The sequence below is a fragment of the Lissotriton helveticus genome, chromosome 10 (genome assembly GCF_964261635.1).
Source record: "Lissotriton helveticus chromosome 10, aLisHel1.1, whole genome shotgun sequence".
Lineage (NCBI taxonomy): Eukaryota > Metazoa > Chordata > Amphibia > Caudata > Salamandridae > Lissotriton > Lissotriton helveticus.
Genome location: NC_136071.1, coordinates 68,487,464 through 68,506,954, shown reverse-complemented (window position 1 = coordinate 68,506,954; position 19,491 = coordinate 68,487,464). Strand labels below are relative to the sequence as shown.

Below are 19,491 nucleotides of genomic sequence, written 5' to 3'. Positions count from 1 at the left end.
AGGCACCGAGGCGAGAATTAACAGGTCCGAGGAAATTGAGCCCGAGACCCCGCCGAAGCAGGAATCGAACCCTGGTCCCTGGCCAGAACTCTGCATCAGGGTCTGCCGCTCTAACCATTGAGCCACACTCCTCCACTGCACTGCAGTGGTGACACAGGATGGGACCTATGTGTACGTGAGGTGCCACATAGTTTTGAAGGAAAGGAAGGGAGTTATATTGGGGGGCTGTTGCATGTTACATGCATTTGTTTTGATCATATTCTACATCTAAGTGCTCCCTGGACCCAACAACTCTCCTTGTGCAGACATCCTGTGCTGTGCACAACTTCCTGTGATCAGGGGGTTAGCATTAGGACTGGGCTTCAGGCCAGGCTCTGCCCAACCCTACTGCATTGGTGCGTCTTTATGTTTTTAATTGGATTCACAAGGCATCTATGGATTTGCAAATTAATGGTCCTGGTATCTCTAAAAGGTAACCTCTATATTCCCTGACAGAACAATTTTTAAACTTTAATTTCTCAAACATACTAAAACAAATAAAAGTACTTCCTTGAGTAAAGATCTATTTACAGTCCATGCCAACTTTCTGTATAGAGAAGCAAAAATGAGGTATAATATGAAAATGAACAAATCACTCTATTCTAGGCCCTTGTCAGACATACCTGTACAAAGCTTGCCATGTATAACCTAATTTGTTTGCAATTGGTTATAATTAAATGATTATGAATTATCAGGTAATATGGCCAGTTTCAGACCAGAATTTGTGACTAAAAACGATCCCCATCACAGACAGTTCTGAGAAGGACTAGATGAATGAATACAATTTCCTAACTGAACACTTACAGCCAGATTCATGAAGCCAAAATCAGCTCGCAAAGGGCCAGATTCTGAGAATCTGGCCCTTTGCGAGCGCTTTTTTTGCATTTGGGATTCATCATCCCAAATGCAAAAATCGCAAAATTTGAAATCGCTAAATTGCGAGGAATTGCATTTAAGGAATCTCAATTTGAGATTCCTTAAATGTAATTCATGAACCATTTTTGAATTGCGAATTCGCAATCTGGGGCCGCTATTTACCGCGAAGTCTGACTTCGTGGTAAATAGCGAAACCTTAGAAAAATGCACTTTAGTGCTTTTTTCTAATTTGTATGTTACACACAAACATGTCATTTGGATATGTGTGTGCGCAACACCAGTGTAAATTACCATTTCAGGGGTGCTACAGGGTTACCTTTGGACACCCTGGCACCCTTGAAATTGCTTCCTTATTTGCGATTCGCTAATTGCTAATCGCAAATAAGGAATGACTCCCCATTCATTCCTATGGGCCTTTGGCCCATAGGAATGAATGGGGAGTCATTCCTTATTTGCAATTAGCAATTAGCGAATCTCAAATAGGAAAGCAGTAGAAATCGCATTTAATATTGCGATTTCTACATGAATCCCGTTTTGTGAGTCTTTAATAGCGATTCCTTAATAATCGCTATTAAGGACTCGCAAATCGGGACATTGATGAATCTGGGGGTTAGTACCGTCAAGAGACACTTTTTGGCCGGAGCATGCAATACATATTTTGAAATACTCCCTCAAACATTCATTCAATCTCTCACTCACTCACTTAATTGATCAATCGCTACAGCCCGCTTAACGTGCCACAACATAGTTGAGGAATTAACTTGACATCTCTGTAAATTTGTTCCTGAATCATCATGGCATTCAAAACACTATTAACTATCTCAAGCATTTTATCAGAGTGTGTTGTGTAACAGTGTAATGGAGTGTTGGGCACCAAATCCACAAAATAGTGAATGACCAAGATAGTTCAAGTCTTGAAATTATTGTGAAAAAGATTGTATGTTATATCGAACATGAACAGTATTGGAAAGACAGAAGGACTAAATAAAAATACAAAAGTGTCCCCAGATTTTAATACACGCTGTCAGATGTTGTCTATGACTTAGAACCCCCACAGAGTAGAAATATACAAAATAATAACTGCAAAGTATGTGACAATGAATCGCATGTAAAGAAAGGTATTCTTTTATGGACAAATATCCCATAATCTTTATCTTGCCAATGCATGAAAGGGGATTTTAAACATAACAATTTAAAATGTTTCTTCCCTGTGTCTGTTGCATGAGTTGTTGCCCTGAAATCCCAGCCTCTCAGAGCTGCATGCTCTCCCTGCAGTCGACCTCAGACTGGGCAGGTTTATAAGGCAGAACACAGCTGGCAACTATTTGCTGAAGACTTCAATGGCTCCTGTAAATCTTGGCACATAAAATGCCCCTTGTTTGCCAAACGAGGCACATTTCTAGGGTATACAGCCTTTACAACGAAACTTTTACAACAAATTACCATTACAACACAACTTTTACAATGCAAACCATTACAACGCATAGCGCTGGGGGGCGCTCTAGGATAGGGAATAGGTTTAATGTACTATCCAACACCTTCCCTACTATCCACGGGGACTGGAGTTGGAATAGTAAATTAAACTATTCACTATCCAGCGCCCAAAAGCATTATGCGTTGTAATGGTATGCGTTGTAAAACTTGCGATGTAAAGGTAGGCGTTGTAAAAGTATGCGTTGTAACATCATACATCCCATTCCCAGCACTCCCAAAACTTGTAGGACCAGCAGCAGCTCCAGAGTCAGGCTAGATATGTTCTTGTAACATAGTGCAGGGGAGGGTAGGAGCTTGCCATCTGTATATGATCACTTTTTTCTTGTCTCCTTTAAAAGAAGAGTCCCAGCAGATCCATATCTACTGACCTTCAGGAAAACTATGGACACAAGGAAGTGGATCGCCGTGGTGGCGGCTCTGTTTGTTGTAGGGGTCGCTTGCCCTGCAGAAGCTTGTAGATGTATTAAAAACCACATTCAGCCCTTTTACTGCAATTCAAATGCAGGTGAGTTTGCAGAGAATTAAAATATATATTTTTTTGACCTATATTTTCACTGTTGTATATTCTATGTGGTTTTGCCAGTAAATAGGAATGCTTTGCTTCAATTCCAGAAAGGAGGGGCTTTTAAGAGCTAGTGTGATAGCTCCTCAATGTAGAAATTATTTTCTGTTTTAAGAGTTGTGTGGGTGCCATTTAAACGACCTGGGTGAGGGCTTCAGCATCTCACAATCTGAAGCTTCCAAATTATTTCCAGAGTTTGATCTTCAAAGTTTGAAGGGAGAACACTCCAGTATGACTATGGGAAGCTGAGGAAAGCCATAGGGATCAGGGAATTCCATATTATAGCAAGGATTTCTTATTGTACTGCGATTGATGGTTTCATAGAGCTGTAGCCTGCCTCTTTCATTATATTTATGGTGATGGCCTCATGCTCCCAGTGGTGGAACCTCATTGGAGTCCAGTACATGTTGTGTGATCTGTTAGTTTGCTACAAAATTAATCTTCCCATAATTCGTAGTCCATCAGCGCACGTTATTCAAGATATACGAATAACTAAACCAAGAACTAGAACAATCCCATTTAGAAGTATCTCAAGGTCCAGACAACCAGTGCAAGAGATTGCGAAGGTATGATAGTGCAAACTCAGTAGGGGCTCTTTGGTCATCTGGTCCCTGTTTTACCCGAACTCTTTAGGAGAAGCCTCATCCTCTACACAATTTCACACAAGGTTCTGACAGTTCACACAAGTTGTCAAAGTGCAAGAATTCCTCTCCACTGCATTAGGGAAAGTGCATGTTTTGCAAACCTTCCTGGATCCTCATGCTTCTTTTGCACTTTCACACAGACAGGTAGGTCCTACCAGTGCCACAATAGCCCCCAGGAGAAGACACACAGAGTTAAAGATCACCCCCATCTTCTAGCCCATGACTTCTAATATTCATTTAATTAATAGGCAATTTTTGTATTGCAATTTGATGCTGATTATCCATCTTTTATTTGACAGTGCTGAAAATGACGTTCATTGAACCCGCCCAGATTACCAACAACGGTGCCCAGGTGACGGGCTACAAGATTCAAGTCGACGAGGTACCTATCTCTTTTTAGTCATTCGAAGAGCTCACATCTTCACATTTCGGCACCCTGTTGCACGTATGAGACATATTCATTGATCCTACATGTATTAATTTATTTGTAGATCACCATTTACTGAACATTCAGCCATGGCCCCCGCAGGTAAGAGCTGTGGGGCGGCGGGCCATGTTGGGGGGTGGAGGGGGGGGGGGTTTGACAGACGGCCACGAGGGAAAATTAAATACATATTTAATGTTACCTCGTCGTTGTCTGTCGAAATGCCCCTCATCCGCCCCCCCCCCCATCCCATCCCTCTTACCTGCATGGGCCACGCATGAGAACATTCACAAGTTACACAAAAGTAACCCTGTTCTTGATTAGGCATTGAAATAGCCGTAAACTGAGATTGTATCCAACAAGGGCACATTAAAGACTGTGAATCAATGACTGCGCTGTTCAGTAAAACTGTGTGTGTGTGTGGTAGGGCTCAGTCCTCAAATCTGCTCTCTTTCTCATGCCAACCATCTGAATACATGGCATCGAATCTTTAAGCACCGTAACATTGACCACTACTGTAATTTGCTACCCTACCCCAGCTTCCTCTCAATATGCTCCTGTGCGCCTACCATGAAGCTAAACATTTTCTACCTTTATCCCCTTCTCTGTATTTGTGGGGGGAGACCCCCAACACCCCCCTCAACTTACCTTAAATGCGTTGTATTGGCTTGCGGTTTAAATGCATATTCGCAGTAAAAATATCAGTTTCGCCTCTACCCCCAATACCACGACACTATAGACCCCCCACTCCTCTTTCTGCCACTTAAAATTGTGCCACGGACCTGGAAACATTTATGGGGGTTTCCGGGTCAGCGTAACCATCTGTGGGAGCAGCGATTTCTGGGAGAGATGTGCCTGTGTCTCTTTTCAGTAGGCTGCCTTTTGGCTCTGATCTCACAGAAGTATTTATTACCTGACCACAGAGGATGCATCACTGTTAGATTGCAGAGCATTTTTCCCTGAACTGTTGTATATGCAATATTTTGTCATGGTCTTCCCAGTGTCTGATGTCTCTCTGGAATGTTGCAGGATAAAGACTAGTTGACCACTGATCCATAGTTTTAGTGACTGAATGTCACAGGCATATTTTGTGTAAAATTGTATATAACTGCTTCTATGGAATTATATTAACTGGATTGAAATGTCTATAGGAGAAATGATGGAAATGATAGGTCAAACAACGTGTGTAAGTCTTGAAAAAAGAATTGGACATTTAAATAGCCCTGATGCCTGAAGAAAAGCATGTTTCACCTTATAAAAATGGCAACTTTGGGAAAAAATAATTACTTACAGAAAGCTTAGACTTGTGGAAGAAACCAGTCCTCTGTTACCGATAGAATTTAGGAGCTCAAAACACATTCAGGGGCTCTGCATGATTAGGACAGATGTATTGACCATGAAGGCTGCATAGTATGAAACACACAGAAAAGTTGGTCTGCTCAGATCCAGAGTTATCCCACAAGGAAACTGCTTGATAGACCTCCTCATGAAATGGAATGACCTTCATGGTGCCAAAACCCCATGCAGGACAGACACACATGAAACATGCAAATATTTGGAATACATGTGAGAAGGGTGCTTTAGTGGTGACAAATGAGTGTAGGAAGCTTTCTGTGAATAAAGGGTTTGTTGTCAGACTATTGCTTGGGTTTAGGAGTTTAAGTTAGAGTTAGGATGTAATTGAAAATCTAGAAGAAATGTGTGGATTTCTCTTAAAGGGGGCGGCCAGAATCGTCTAGCTCTGAAATACCCTCTGCCAAGGTCTGTGGTTAATTGCCGCAGCCATGGTAGCAAATGAGCTGCCCAATCTAGTGGGGCTGGCCCTCCGACGTATATACTCGAGTTAACCTCATTAAAGGACCACCATGAAAATAGTGGTAAACCTTCACAAAAATGTAAGTATTTTGTTCCCAAAATACTGTGAAACCCCCATCCCTGCATAGTAGGTGGGCTAGAATTAGCCACCAATTTGCAGGAATGTTTCAGTTGCCTATTTTGAGGGTAACATTTTAGCCAGAAGTCATAACCTTTACTGATGTTTCCACTAGAGTGTTTTGCAACCATAGCCTATGCAGCGATCACATCTGCAATAAATGTGAAGGTTAGCGTGCACTCACAAGTAATCCCTTAGACGTTTTCTTCTGTTCGTAATCTAGTTGTGTGTTCTGCGTCGTGTCGGAGCCTGCTTGCCTCTGTTACTAACTATAAACCTTGGGGCAGATTTACAAGCTTGTTGCGACTCTTTTACGCCACCGTTCAGCGGCATCGTAAACAATGAACCCCATTGCAACACATTTACAATGTGAAGCATCTAGTAAGATGCGTCATGTAGTAAAGCCCTGCTTGAAGCAGGCGTAAAGAGTGACACAGCATAATAGGAATAGACATTCCTGAGCATTGCTGGAGTTGCATCGTGCTTGCGACACAACTCCAGCAATGCGTTGCCTTTTCGCCAACAGATGTGTCACGCATCATGGTGCACCATATTGTAAATGCGATGCATCCATGGTGGCACAAGGTTTTTTTGCATGACACACATTAACTGACACATCTCTGCTAAAATGCAGAGATGTGTCACTTCTTGTAAATCTGCCCCTTGAGAGTACACCACTGCGTGTACTCAGCACAGTGCGCAATACTATTGGACCCAATAGGGTCCTAAATGGTACCTAAATGTTTAAAAATTAAAAACAATTTGCCAGCAGCTCGACTACGTGTTTTTGCATTTAACAGAAGACGAGTTCTAAACATTTACAGCTGAGTACAGCTAGTGGTGTACTCTCAAGGTTTAGAGATCACATCTGCACCATACCATCAGAAGGAAGTTATGCTTAGAAGTCACAACAGAGGAAATTGTGTTGGGGGTATCGAACTGTGGACGGCAGACAAACATCCAGGGATTGATTTTTGTGGCTATGGCGATACTTCGACTCTGTATTGCCTCAGCCTGGCTAGATCCTAACCCACCTGCATTTTTTCAATGGATGGCTAGGCTACTTGCGACCTGCAGCCTCGAGGTTGCAATTTACAAAAACAAAGGCTCTAACAAAAGAAGAAGGGGTATGCTGATCTGGGCACCGCTCTTGCAGTGGATTCAGAGACATACATAGGTGGCCATGTATTTTTTTTATTTGTTTTTTGTTCCTTATTATAGTGTCTTTACCTGAGCATATGTTTAACGAATTATAATGAATTAACCTTATATCTATGAATGTAATGTCTTTTTTTTTCTCTCTTCTCTGTGCATGGTTCGATCTTGGTCTTGTGGGTGGGGAGTGGGATTGCGGGGGGGGTGTATTTTATGTAAAAATTGTGTATAAAAAGATTTTTTTTTTTTAAAGAAGGAAGTTGTGCTCCTCAAACTCTACAGCATTACTTAATTGTAGACTCTGTTAGGATCATTAGTAGGGCAGTAAACAATTGGTCGTTTACTTTAAATCCCTAAGTAATCAATGGCAAAACTTTACACCATGTAGAAGAGACCAGGGAAGGTGGCAAGTGCTTCAGCAGTGACAACCTTCTCGCCTTTATATTTGCTATGTAATTCTGAGGTAGTATTGCCTCCTCTGGACACCAACATTCGGGAAAAACGGTAATGAAAAGGGCAGATTTGATGGGTGTGGTGTACTCTATTCACAATGAAATCTAGTGAATCTATTATACTCATCTATTTAAAATGTCAGCACTGTTTTGAAGCCTTTTTTTCAGTTCAAAATCAAGTTTATTAAAGAAAAGCATGGTAATAATACAAATCAGGGACAATACAAATAAGGGAGCAATGGTGGAGAAATAATAAGAAGGGAATGGGGGGGAGGGAAATAAAAACTTACAATGATGGAGTAATAAAAAGGAGAGCAATGCAATGCAACAAAATCAATACAACATACAAAATATAGAGGTGAATCATTTTGGAGAAAGCATAAAAAAAAAAATAAAGGGCACAATAAATAGGTAATGTAATAGAATGCAAATATGTCTATGCAGTAAAATAGAATGGTTAAATAGAAAGTAATGTGAAGGGTATCAAGGAGGTTTAGGTACTTCCTGCTGCGCAGGTCGAGGGCGAAAAGAACGGAGTGCACATTTATCTAAATACAATGTAATAGGAAGCCATAAGTCAGCACGTTTAGTTGCCAGCTGTGGAGGAAAAACAAAAGCAGTATCGAGTCTGTGGTTGTGAAGTACATTATACCACCAAGCTTTAAAAGTAATACTGGATGCAGACTTCCAATTGATCGTGATCTGTTGAAAGGCAACCGCTAATAATAAATCAACAATTCGAACATTAAGGTCATGACAGTCCCAACAAGGAGACAGGCTACCCAGAAAAACATGAGCATGTGAAAATGGAATAGTAGTAGAAAAAATGACATTAATTTGTGCCCAAACTTGTAACCAAAAGGCATGAACATCCTTGCAAAGGAACAACATGTGAAACAAGGTAGCATGTGGGGAAGTACATGACCAACAAGTGCCGGGTGTGTTAGGGAAACGTTGGTGAAGGGTGTAAGGAGTGTGTAATAGACGTTTATAAATGAAGAATAGAGATTGCGTTAAGGAAGCAGCCCTGGAGGATTTACGAATCTTTAACCAGATCCTATCCCAAAGGGGAGTTGGCCAAGAAAGGGAAAGATCAGTCTCCCACTGCTCCTCAACTTTGCTCTTAAGTCTGGGATTAGTGTGTACATGAAGCTGTTTATAAAGAACAGAAGCTTTTGGAAGGGTGAGTAGAGTGGAATGAAGGTGAGCAATAGGGTCTGGAGGAGGTGTAGGAGGAGGAGTGGCAGGAAGTGTAACATACACGTCCATGACTGACGCCTTAAGGAGAAGATATTGGGGAAGACAAGTGAGGGGTAAGTGAAAGGTGAGACGAAGAGTGGAAAAGGGTAAGAAGGTGGAACATGAAAACAATTGGGAAACCCAAAGCAGTCCTTTGGATCTCCAAGACTTCCATAGAATGGGTTTACCCCGGATCAGAATGTACTTATTATGCCATATAGTAGAGGAGAGGAAGTCAGCAATGCAAGTAGGGGCCGGAGGGTGAGAGGAAAGGAGGAGTTTGAGGGTGAACTTATGAATAGGGGTAAGAAGTGAGGCAGGCTTGCGGGAAAAGGAGATGCATTCAGCAAAAGAAAAAGGTGAGAGAAAGAGGCGCTCTACCTTTGTCCATAAAGGGCATGGAGAGTCAGGGTCTTGTAACCAGAAGGAAGACTGACGAAGCAAAAAGGCCTTGTGATAAGCGGAGAAATTTGGAAAGTTGACCCCACCCTCGGAGGTAGGACGACTGAGTCTAGCTAAAGACATTCTAGGTTTGCTTTTATGCCAAAGAAAAGAAGATAAAACTGAATTTATTTTTGTGAGGAATTTAGCCGGAATGGGGACAGGAATATTGGATAAGGTGTAAAGAATAATAGGGGAGATCATCATCTTGATTGTATCAAGGCGGCCCCACCAGGACAAATAAAGGGGATGCCACCTAGCTGTGAGATCAGATATTTTCTGGACGCACTTGGTTAGACAAAGGGAGACAGTTTCACGAATTGAGGGGGTAATATGTAAACCTAGGTATTTAATATTGGAAGGACTCCAGGTGAAGTTGGAGGCAATGAAATCAGTCTTAAAAGTAAACTTTGTTAAAGGTAAAATTTCGCATTTATCGTTATTAAGTTTATAACCAGAGACTGAGGAATAATGTTGTACTTCCGCTAAAAAGGCAGGGATGGAAACAGTAGGATTCGAAATAAATAATAAAATGTCGTCCGCGTAAGCAGCTAGTTTGACGGAAAGCTCTGTAGTACTAAAACCAGTAATGTTAGGGTTTTGACGGAGTTTGGATAAAAAAGGTTCGAGGGCCAGGTTGAAAAGGAAGGGTGAGAGGGGACAACCTTGACGGACACCTCTACCGAGATCAAAATAAGGAGAAATTTGGCCATTAGCGAAAACTGCAGCTCGGGGATGAGAGTATAACAAGGAGACTAGGGAGATAAATTTAGGACCAAATCCAAACCAATTAAGGGTGTGAAAAAGGTACGACCATTCGACTCTGTCGAATGCCTTTTCAGCATCTAAAGCTATGGCTGCAAGGGGAGATTGGAGATGAGAAGATTTTGTGAGGATGTTAAATAGGAGCCTCGTGTTATCTGTAATGTAACGGCCTTTAACAAAGCCTGATTGTTCATCTCCAAGCAGGTCAGGGAGCAGATGATCTAATCTTATTGCCAACATTTTAGCGAAGATTTTGTAATCTATATTGACTAGTGAAATAGGTCTGTAATTTTTACAATATTGGACATCTTTTCCAGGTTTGGGAATTAGACAAATATGGGCGTCCGAAAAAGTACCAGAAGAAGTGCCTAATTCAGTAAAAGAGGATATAAGGGAGTGGAGTTTTGGAATAAGAAGCTTCGAAAAGTGAAGATAAAACTCAACAGTGAACCCGTCAGGGCCGGGGGCTTTGTTCAGTTTCAAACGATGAAGAGCAGCAACCAATTCTGGCTGCGAGGCATCGGATTCTAAGGAGGACAAGTCAAGAGGGAAGGAAGGGGGGGTCTGAATGGTAGAGAAAAAGTGAGTAAGAGACTGAGGAGAAGTGGGTGTATCTGAAGTGTATAGGGACTCATAAAAATGTGAGAAGGTAGCAAGAATGTCAGCATCTTTATGTTGTAACTGGGCAGTATCATCATAAATTGATTCAATAGTGACTTTATTTTGTTTGATCTTTAAGTAATTAGCAAGAATCTTCCCGGCCTTGTTCCTACCACCATAAAACTTGGCACTAGATTTAAGCAAGTACAGAGAAGCATCTTCAGTTGACTGTTCATTAAATTTAATGTTGGCAGCAACCAGAGATGTCAGACTATCTGAGGAATGGGAAGTGAAGTAGGCGTGTTCCAATCTTTTAATGTCATGAAGAAGGGTTTTGGTAAATTGGCGTGCAGATTTACGTTTTTTAGCAACAAAAGTAATAATAAAATCACGAGCAGCTGCTTTAAAGGTATCCCACAGGGTATGTTTCGAAATAGGTGGGATATCATTAAAGAGGAAAAACTCATCAAAAAAGGCAGAAAAAGAAGCAGAAAAGTTGGGATCCAAAAGAAGGGCATTGTTGAAACGCCATCGTTTAGGACCATCAGTTTTGGGTAAAATTTCGAGACTGACCAGTACAGGGGCATGGTCAGAAAGTAAAATCGGGCCAATTTCTGCTGCATGAAGAGTTTGAGTAAGTGCGTGGGAGACAAAAATGTAATCAAGCCGTGATTGGGACCGATGATGAGGGGAGTAAAAAGTGAATTCTTGTAAAGTTGGATTACATAAACGCCAGGAGTCCACAAGCTTATGTTGCGAAATAGCTTGGGTGAACAATTTGTGCGATTTCGTAGGAATATAATTGGCATCGGACTTCCTGTCCAGAAAAGGATCAAAGGGGTGATTACATTCTCCCGCAAGGATGAAGTTATCATCCATGAATTGGGTGATGCGGGGAGAAAGATCAGCCCAAAAAAGGGGTTCACCGGCCGTGGGGCCATAAACATTAAGGAGAGAGATTGGAACACCTCTAAGTGATAGTCTGACATGAATCCATCTGCCATTAGTATCCGATTCTTGAGATATAACCGTTAGAGGAAGTGACCTACGACATAAAATGGCAACACCATTACGTTTCCCATCACCCTGTGAGAAAAAGACGTCTGAGTTTGTCAGATTCTAGGTCTGAAAGGTGAGTTTCTTGAAGAAACGCAATGTCAACATTCAATTTAGCTAAGTGAGATAAAATGCGTTGACGTTTAATTGGGGAGTTAATACCCTTAACATTCCATGAAACCAAGTTTAGAGACATAGTATGTACATGAAAGCCATAAATTTCTTGATCAACGATTCAAAGAAGTAATGAGGAATAGAAGAAAAGAAGGTATAAATAAAGGAAAGAACGAGGAAAAAGAGACGAAAAAAGAAGAAAGGAAACTGTGGAAGATGGGAAAGAGATACATGAAGAAAAAGATTATAAAGAGGAGAGAGATCAAAGAGTAACGAGTAATGAGTAAGGAGCAGAAAAGGAGTACAGAAGAAAGAAGACAGAAGCAAGAAATAAAGAGGAAAGAAAGGAAGGAAAGGTGTAATAGAACCTGAGGAGAAAGAAATCATCATTGTAAAGCAAAACATGAAGTTAGTGATAAAGGAAGGGGAAGTAAAGAGGAACAAAAAACAAGGAAGGTACAAAAAACATGAAAATAACATACCTACTAAGGGGAGGTACGAGAAGAGGTTGAGGGGGGAAGGAGCCAGGTGGGAGAGGCAACACAATCGAGGGCAGCCGGGCAAGGAACCAGGGAGATGACATCGTACGATGAGGGGTTCCTGCGGGAAGAAAGACGGGGTATAACTGAGACAATAATACAAAGAACAGTAGCAAAAAATGAGGAGAAGGGAACGAAATTAAATAAAATACATTACATTAGGAAAAGGGAATAGAATAAACAAGTGATCAGAAAGTTTCAAAAAGTGAAAAAAAACACGTTAACTGAACATATGAGGAGAACAAGAACTTCGCCAACATAACCAGACAGTCAGCCAAAAACATAAGGCGAACAACAACAGATCAATAAGAGAGCTGGAATCTGAAAACAAGCGTATGGTGCAAAAAGTCAACCGGGAGAAGAGGAGGAAGGACCGGAGGTATCCATGGTAGAGGTACGGTGTGCATTAATGAAGCTCTGCAATCTCACAGGATCCTCATAGGTGGTGGTCTTATTATTGTAGGTGACCTTAAACAGACATGGATGATACAGGCCATATCGGGCACCCATGGCACGGAGTGCCTCTCTCATGCTGAGGAAAGCTTTCCTGCGGTTAGCAGTTGCTTTAGCATAGTCCTGGGCGAAGAACAATGGAGAGTCAAGCCAAGACAGTTTGGGAATAGCCTTGGCAGCTGCTAGAACTTTCAGGAGGTCCGTGTATTCCAGGAAATAGAGGATGACCCCTCTTGGCCTTTGTGACAGGGAGAGGGATGTAGGCAGACGACCTAGACGATGCGCCCGTTGAATGTTGAGAGAGGTATCCTGTGGTAAGCGTAGCAGTTTGGGAAGGAAAGACTTGAAAAAGGCAGGCGGGTCAGACCCTTCGAGATTTTCCGCCAAGCCGTAAATGCGGAGGTTATTACGCCTGCCTCTATTTTCCAACTCCTCCACCTGCTTCTGAAGAGCTCCCACCTGTGAGGACAGGTGTGTGACTTTAGTTTGAGATTCTTGAAAAGATGCGACAGATTGCTCCACCGTAGAGACTCTCGTTTCAATTTGAGACCAATTGTCTGTCAGAACTTGGAGTTTGGTGTTAGTTTCCTCCATGAAGGGGCGTAAAGTCCCAATTTCCTCAAGGAAAGGACGAAAAGAGCGGATTTCCTCGAATAAAAGTTCCATGGATACAGGTGACGATGATTTAGGTGGGGACGGAGGATGCTTTTTTAGCCGTTTGACAGTGACTTTTCCTGAAGAAGTAGGAGAGGGCGATTCCATGAGTGCCTCCGAGTCCGAGGGTGGAAGGGAGTCTTCCAGTTGGGACAAAGCCGAAAAAACTTTAGAGTTCTTAACAAAAGCCACCTTTGTAGGCGCCTTAGAAGAAAAGCGAGACATATGTTGTTGTTTTCCCATGTGAAGGAGCCCTAACGAAGAGTGGCAAACACTCGGTGGCAGCAAGCAAAATCACTAGTCACAACTCTGTAAAGGCACTAGACAACCACCTCAGGTATGAGGAATGAAGCCTGAGGGAGTTAAAGAGGGAGCAATGACAGATATAGGCTACGCAAGTAGTAATGAGATAAGTCAATGGAGAAAATACTGCAAACAGGGAATGTGCACCACTTGAGGACGGGAACACGCAGTTAGTTGCATCACGGAGAAAAATGAAAACCTTTACTGAAAGTCATGAAACATTGAATGGTATATGAAGAACATCAGGAATGAAGAAAATGTCCAACTTGCATAACATATATTAAAAATGTATCATCATGTCAGTGCCAAAAGTAGAAGCAGGCAAGTAAGGAATATCTGCATCTTTGAAATAAATCTGAGATGAGAAAACTGCAATGCTGAATATGTCTCAAGTAAAGAAAGTATCCAGTGGGGATAGTAAGTAATCTACCATCTCTGCTTGAATGGGAACTTCAAATGAGGCATAAAAATCGTTGTACCAGACATCCAATCATTAATAACACAAGGAGAAATCAAGCCTTGAGGCGGTATGAAAGTAAGGGAAACATACCGCTGATGCAGATAGAAAAACTCCAAAGCGCGCAAAATGGCGGCCGCGTTATGTGGAGAAAAAGTAGACTGCCGGTGTGGAGCGTCAGTTAGAGAAAACAGCAAGCGTGTACCTCATGAGGGCTGGAGAGGTAGTCCAAGTATAGTACATCATGCACGCTTGTACCGGGCAGGCGAACCACTCTCGTCTCCGCCGAAGGACAGCTCTGTGACGGGACTCGCGAAATGGCGCCTGTGACACCGGAGCGTCTCTGCGGGCGAAGCGGCAATTATCTCCTCCTCCGACGTCGGAAAAGATTCCTCAGTGGCACCACCGCATACCGGAGGGAATCCGACGGCAGTACAGGAACTTAGCACAGGAACTTCGTGCTAAAAGAAGAAGGTCTCCCGGTGCCTCGCCGGAGCCTCACGCAGTCGCCGCCATCTTCCACGGCGCCAAGCCCCCCCTGTTTTGAAGCCTTGAAAATAGAAATTACAGATGATCAGCCACTATTATTTTAGCATACTCTTCTCAAGGGCCTCCATGATCTCCATATTTCAGCAACAGAGAGAGGAATGAGTGAGTGTAACTTCGGGAATTCAGATAGCACTTATTCATCTCTAAAGCCAATAGTTTATTTCATATTATGAGATTTCAAATCCCAATGTCATTATTCTCATTTTATAACAGGTAATAAAATGCAATGCGGCATTGCAGTACTTGACGTTCATCAGTTCATGGGCTGGGAGTTCCTGTCAATACTACCACAGTGAAAGCGACTACAACATAGAGTACCTGGTCACAGGTAAGCCCCCTCTGGGGATCTTTCTGCAGAAAGCAGCTTCAAGTGTCCTTAGGTGATATTTTACATTCATTGTTGCTGCATCCCCTTTTAAAGCTTCTCTGAATCCCACATATACAAATGCAGGCCAGCTTAGCTAGTGACAATAATGTTGATGGATATGTTATAAGGTGTTTACTGTCACCAAAGAACTTTAGACAGATATGTGTACTTATCTGACTTCTAAGAAATTGGGGTTTGTTGGTTGACTGGGATGTGAGCCCTGTTCAAGCAGCAACCACAATCCTTGTCAAGGTAAGTCACAAACAAACCCCAAATTAACCTGTGCTCAATGTCTGGTAGCTTGGCACAGAGCAGTCAATCTTAACTTAGAGGCTGTGTGCAAAGCATTTGTGCAACACTTCACACACAGTGAAAACACACCACAAAATGATCCCACACCAGCTTAGAAAAATTGAGCAAAATGTATTAAATAATATTAGACCAAAAACAGCAAAAATCCAATCAATAGAGCAGGAGTTATGAATTTGTAAAGATAATAGTTGAAAATAGCACCTAAACCATAAAGTGCCAACTGGAGAGATCTTGTCACTCTGGACCGGGTCAAACTCAAAAATTCAGACTGACCACGATGGAGTGCAGGTTAGATCCATTCCCAGTTTAGTCCCGCTTACGATTTACGCTCTCCCATTGGAGAGGGCAGTATAGAGAAAAGAGAGCATCGTGGGAGGCTATCGGTGTGATGCAAAGAAGGGGCTGGGTGTTGTGGACAAGCAGGGTGAAATGTTGCGGTCCTCTGTAACCTGTTGATGCTGTAGTGGGAAGAGACAGGCTGCAGGCACTTCAAGCTCCTTCTCGATGTGAGCAGCTCGGTCCTGATATGGACATGCCTATCCGCGGCCCTGAAGAGCCCAAAAGGTTTATTTAAGCTTGCTGCGCTACCCAAAGTCCAGGATCTAGGGAGGACCTCTTAAGGGTCAGGAAATCACTGCAGCTGGGTCTAGGAGCTGTTTAGGGACCCTTTTATGCCACAGAGGCTCAGATCAGAAGTCCAGAAGACTAGCCCTTGGAGTCCCTTGTTGTCCTGGGTTCAAAATGAAGTAGCAGTTCCAATTCCTCCCTTCTAGGCAAGAGGGTCACAGGCAGCAGGTCAACACTACGGGCAGCTGCTACTTCAGAGTGAAAATCCAGCCGAGTGGCAGTCCTTTCTGCAGCCCAGCAGTTCTTCTTCCTAGCAGAGAATCCACAGGTTCAGAAGTGTCCTAAAGAGTTGGTTTCTGAGGTCCAATACTTATACCCAGTTGTGCCTCCGAAGATGGGGAGAAGCTTCTAGAGGTTTCCCTTTAAAATCCGCGGGCATCCTTCCTCATCTGTCCTAACTCCAGACTAACTACACTCGGAATGCAGCCCTCAATTGGAAGTGGGGCTGTGCTCCTCCCTCCCATCCTGTCAGAGTTGGCTCATCCGGGCACAACTAATCTTCCTTTTGTGCATAACTGTCTAGGAGGAATACACAAGCTTCAACTGTCAGATACGCCCAGTCATGTGACCCAGATACAGAGTACAGGCGCTAAATGACTAAGGCAGGAAAATGCCAAGTTCAAGAAAGTGATATTTTCAAAATTGTCATGAAAAATCAGACCACCATAATTCAAGATTTTTTTACCCCAATTTCAAAGACACCAAACATGGGCGGAATACCTGTTCCTATTTGCAAATTACACACATAAACTCTAATAAGGCAACTCCAATGTTATGCTATGGGAGAGGTAGGCCTTGCGGTAGTGAAAAACTCATTTAAGAGTGTTTCACTACCAGGACATGTAACACTTAAAAGTACATGTCCAATGTTTAAATACAATGCACCTGCTACCTGGTCTGTCCAGGGCCTACACTAGGGGTGACTTATTATATTAAAAAGGAAGTTTTGGACCTTGCAAAAGGTTTATCTTGCCAGGGCAACATGGCAGTTGAACACTGGACACATAGACTCTGCAATGGCAGGCCAGAGATGGGTTTAAAGGTCAACTTAAGTGGGTTGCACAATCAGTGTTGCAGGTCCACTAGTAGTATTTAATTCACAGGCCCTAAATATGCCATTTGGGTATAAGCCAATACAACCACATAGAAAGGAGAGAGCACAAGCATTTTAGCAATGGTTAGCAGTGTTAAAGCACAGAGTTGTAAGACCAGCAAAAACAAATTCCACAAAAATAGGCGGAGAGGAAGCAAAATGTCTGGGGAAGACCCTACATAGAGGGCCAGGCCCACTATGATTGTTACTCAGTTTTAAGACTTCTGAATATGATGAATCGGAGGTGTTAGGTACCTGATTCACATACAAAGTTACAAGTCTGCACCAGCAGGTTTACTACCTTTGGTGGATTCTCACAACATTTTCGCTTGAAAACCTGTGCCAGATGCAGCTTTCCAAGCACAATGCTGGAATTGTATTAGGACCAGCTTTTATTTTATTCAGATAAGGCATTTCCCAAATGTGTAGCTGTGTACATTGTACAACTAGGCATGATGGAATGCCAGCGTGTTGTGACTGACTATTTCAGGTTAGCAAGTACTTGAAGAGTAGTGTAAGAAAGTTATAGAGTTTGGGGATGTTTCCAAACTTTCAAAGGAAACCATGGCCTGTCTTTCCACTTGTTATAGCTTGAATGTGCTTTACTCGTGCACAATATTATACACTTGTGAAGTAATATAACCTGTGAGTTAAATGATTTATGACTACAACCTAATCTTTTTCTAATACCTTCCAATTACCAATGCAACCCATTTTACATGTGAGTTAGATTTACATGCACAAACAACTTTGAGAATTGTCCCTCTGGATCTTTAAGTGCAAGACATTTGTATGCATTAGAGAGTATGTACCCTGCCTGAGTTGTCACAATTATAAATTCCTTTGGATAATATTTCTGCATGTCATAAGGGCAGCAGACTCTTTTCTGACTTATATGTCAGAATGAGTGATGATTAAGAAAGAGAAAATAACAACAGACATGATAAGTTGTTTTCAGTAGATTGCCAGCTCTATTCTCATAGCAGACACGTTATGTTCCCCGGTAGATTGACAGCTCTATTCTCATGGCAGGCACACTGTGTTCCCCAGTAGATTGACAGCTCCATTCTCATGGCAGACACACTATGTTTCCCAGTAGATTCACAGCTCTATTCCCATGGCACACACACTATATTCCCCAGTAGATTGAAAGCTCTATTCTCATGGCAGGTACACAATGTTCCCCAGTAGATTGACAGCTCAATTCTCAGGGAAGGCACACCATGTCCCACAGTACATTGACAGCTCTATTCTCATGGCAGGCACACTAATGCTTGCAAAAGGGCCCACATCCTGCATCAACACTGCCTATTGCACAGATCCATGAACAAAAAAACAAGTAGCAGAGCTTTGGGGGCTGTCTGGATTGAGCTATGAGTTGGATGGTTAGCGATAAATCATAAATTGGTTTAGTAAATATCATTGTTTTCAGAGGAAGCAGGCTTTCAAATGTTCTAAATACTATTCTCTCTAAAGAGTCAGTTTAAAACCATACAATACAGTGTATTCTAGTGAATTTGAATATACGCATGTGAGCTGAACTGCACATGTAAGAACATTCTAAAGTATGCAAGGTACATCAGGATTAAAATGCAAACAGCCATCCTGCCTACCTAAATTAAAGATAGTTAAAAACTTCTCCTCCTATCATTGAAATTGATTCTCTAAAATAAGGGATAAGGCTAAACTTAAGGAGGATGATCTAGGGGCCATTAAATCTCTGGTAGAGGGCTTGTCTTCTGATTTGGAGGTCTGGGTCGGTGAAAACCAGATTAGCAGGCTTCCATACCCCTCCCTCGACTTAGTTTATAAAGCCACAATAGATCATGTTGGTCAATTTTTTACCTCGAAAGGGAAAAGCAATAGGGTTACTGCTACACCCCCCACTATTAATAAACCTTGGTATACAGATCAGTGTAATGGCAAAAGAAAAAACCTGACAAAAGCCTTGATTTCTGGGGATCCTTTGCTGGTTAGAGCGGCCAGGAAGGATTACCTAAAAGCATTATCACTGGCCAAACGCGAGTGGGAGGAACAGCATTGGCGGGACCTATCCAATGCTGTGAGTAGTAGGAACCCGAACCTTTTTTGGGATCTGATTAATAGAACTAGGCAGAGGAAATCGCAACCATTGGCTGCACACATAACTAGTCAGCAATGGTTTGATCATTTCTCATCCCTATACGGAGGCATTGAGGAAACAGCCAGCCCTGGGGCAGATAGTTTGGGTGACGGGGATTCCCTAGGGGTGGACGACCCTCCATTTACGACCACAGAGGTAGTGATGGCGATCAGACACCTTACCCCCAAGAAAGCAGCCGGGCAGGATGGGATTCCTGGAGA

At 42.4% G+C, this 19,491-nt stretch overlaps 1 protein-coding gene across 2 annotated transcripts in view; it reads left to right on the top strand.

Moving 5' to 3' along the window:
- The window catches only part of LOC144785892 (metalloproteinase inhibitor 1-like), a 46,226-nt gene that overhangs the window by 12,565 nt on the left and 14,170 nt on the right, over positions 1-19,491 (top strand). For both annotated transcript variants that reach the window (XM_078664762.1, XM_078664763.1), the window contains exons 3-5: positions 2,748-2,914; positions 3,915-3,997; positions 14,963-15,077. In XM_078664762.1, coding sequence (XP_078520888.1) covers positions 2,791-2,914; positions 3,915-3,997; positions 14,963-15,077 — 322 coding nt within the window. In that variant the 5' untranslated portion in view covers positions 2,748-2,790. The remainder of the gene's footprint in view (positions 1-2,747; positions 2,915-3,914; positions 3,998-14,962; positions 15,078-19,491) is intronic.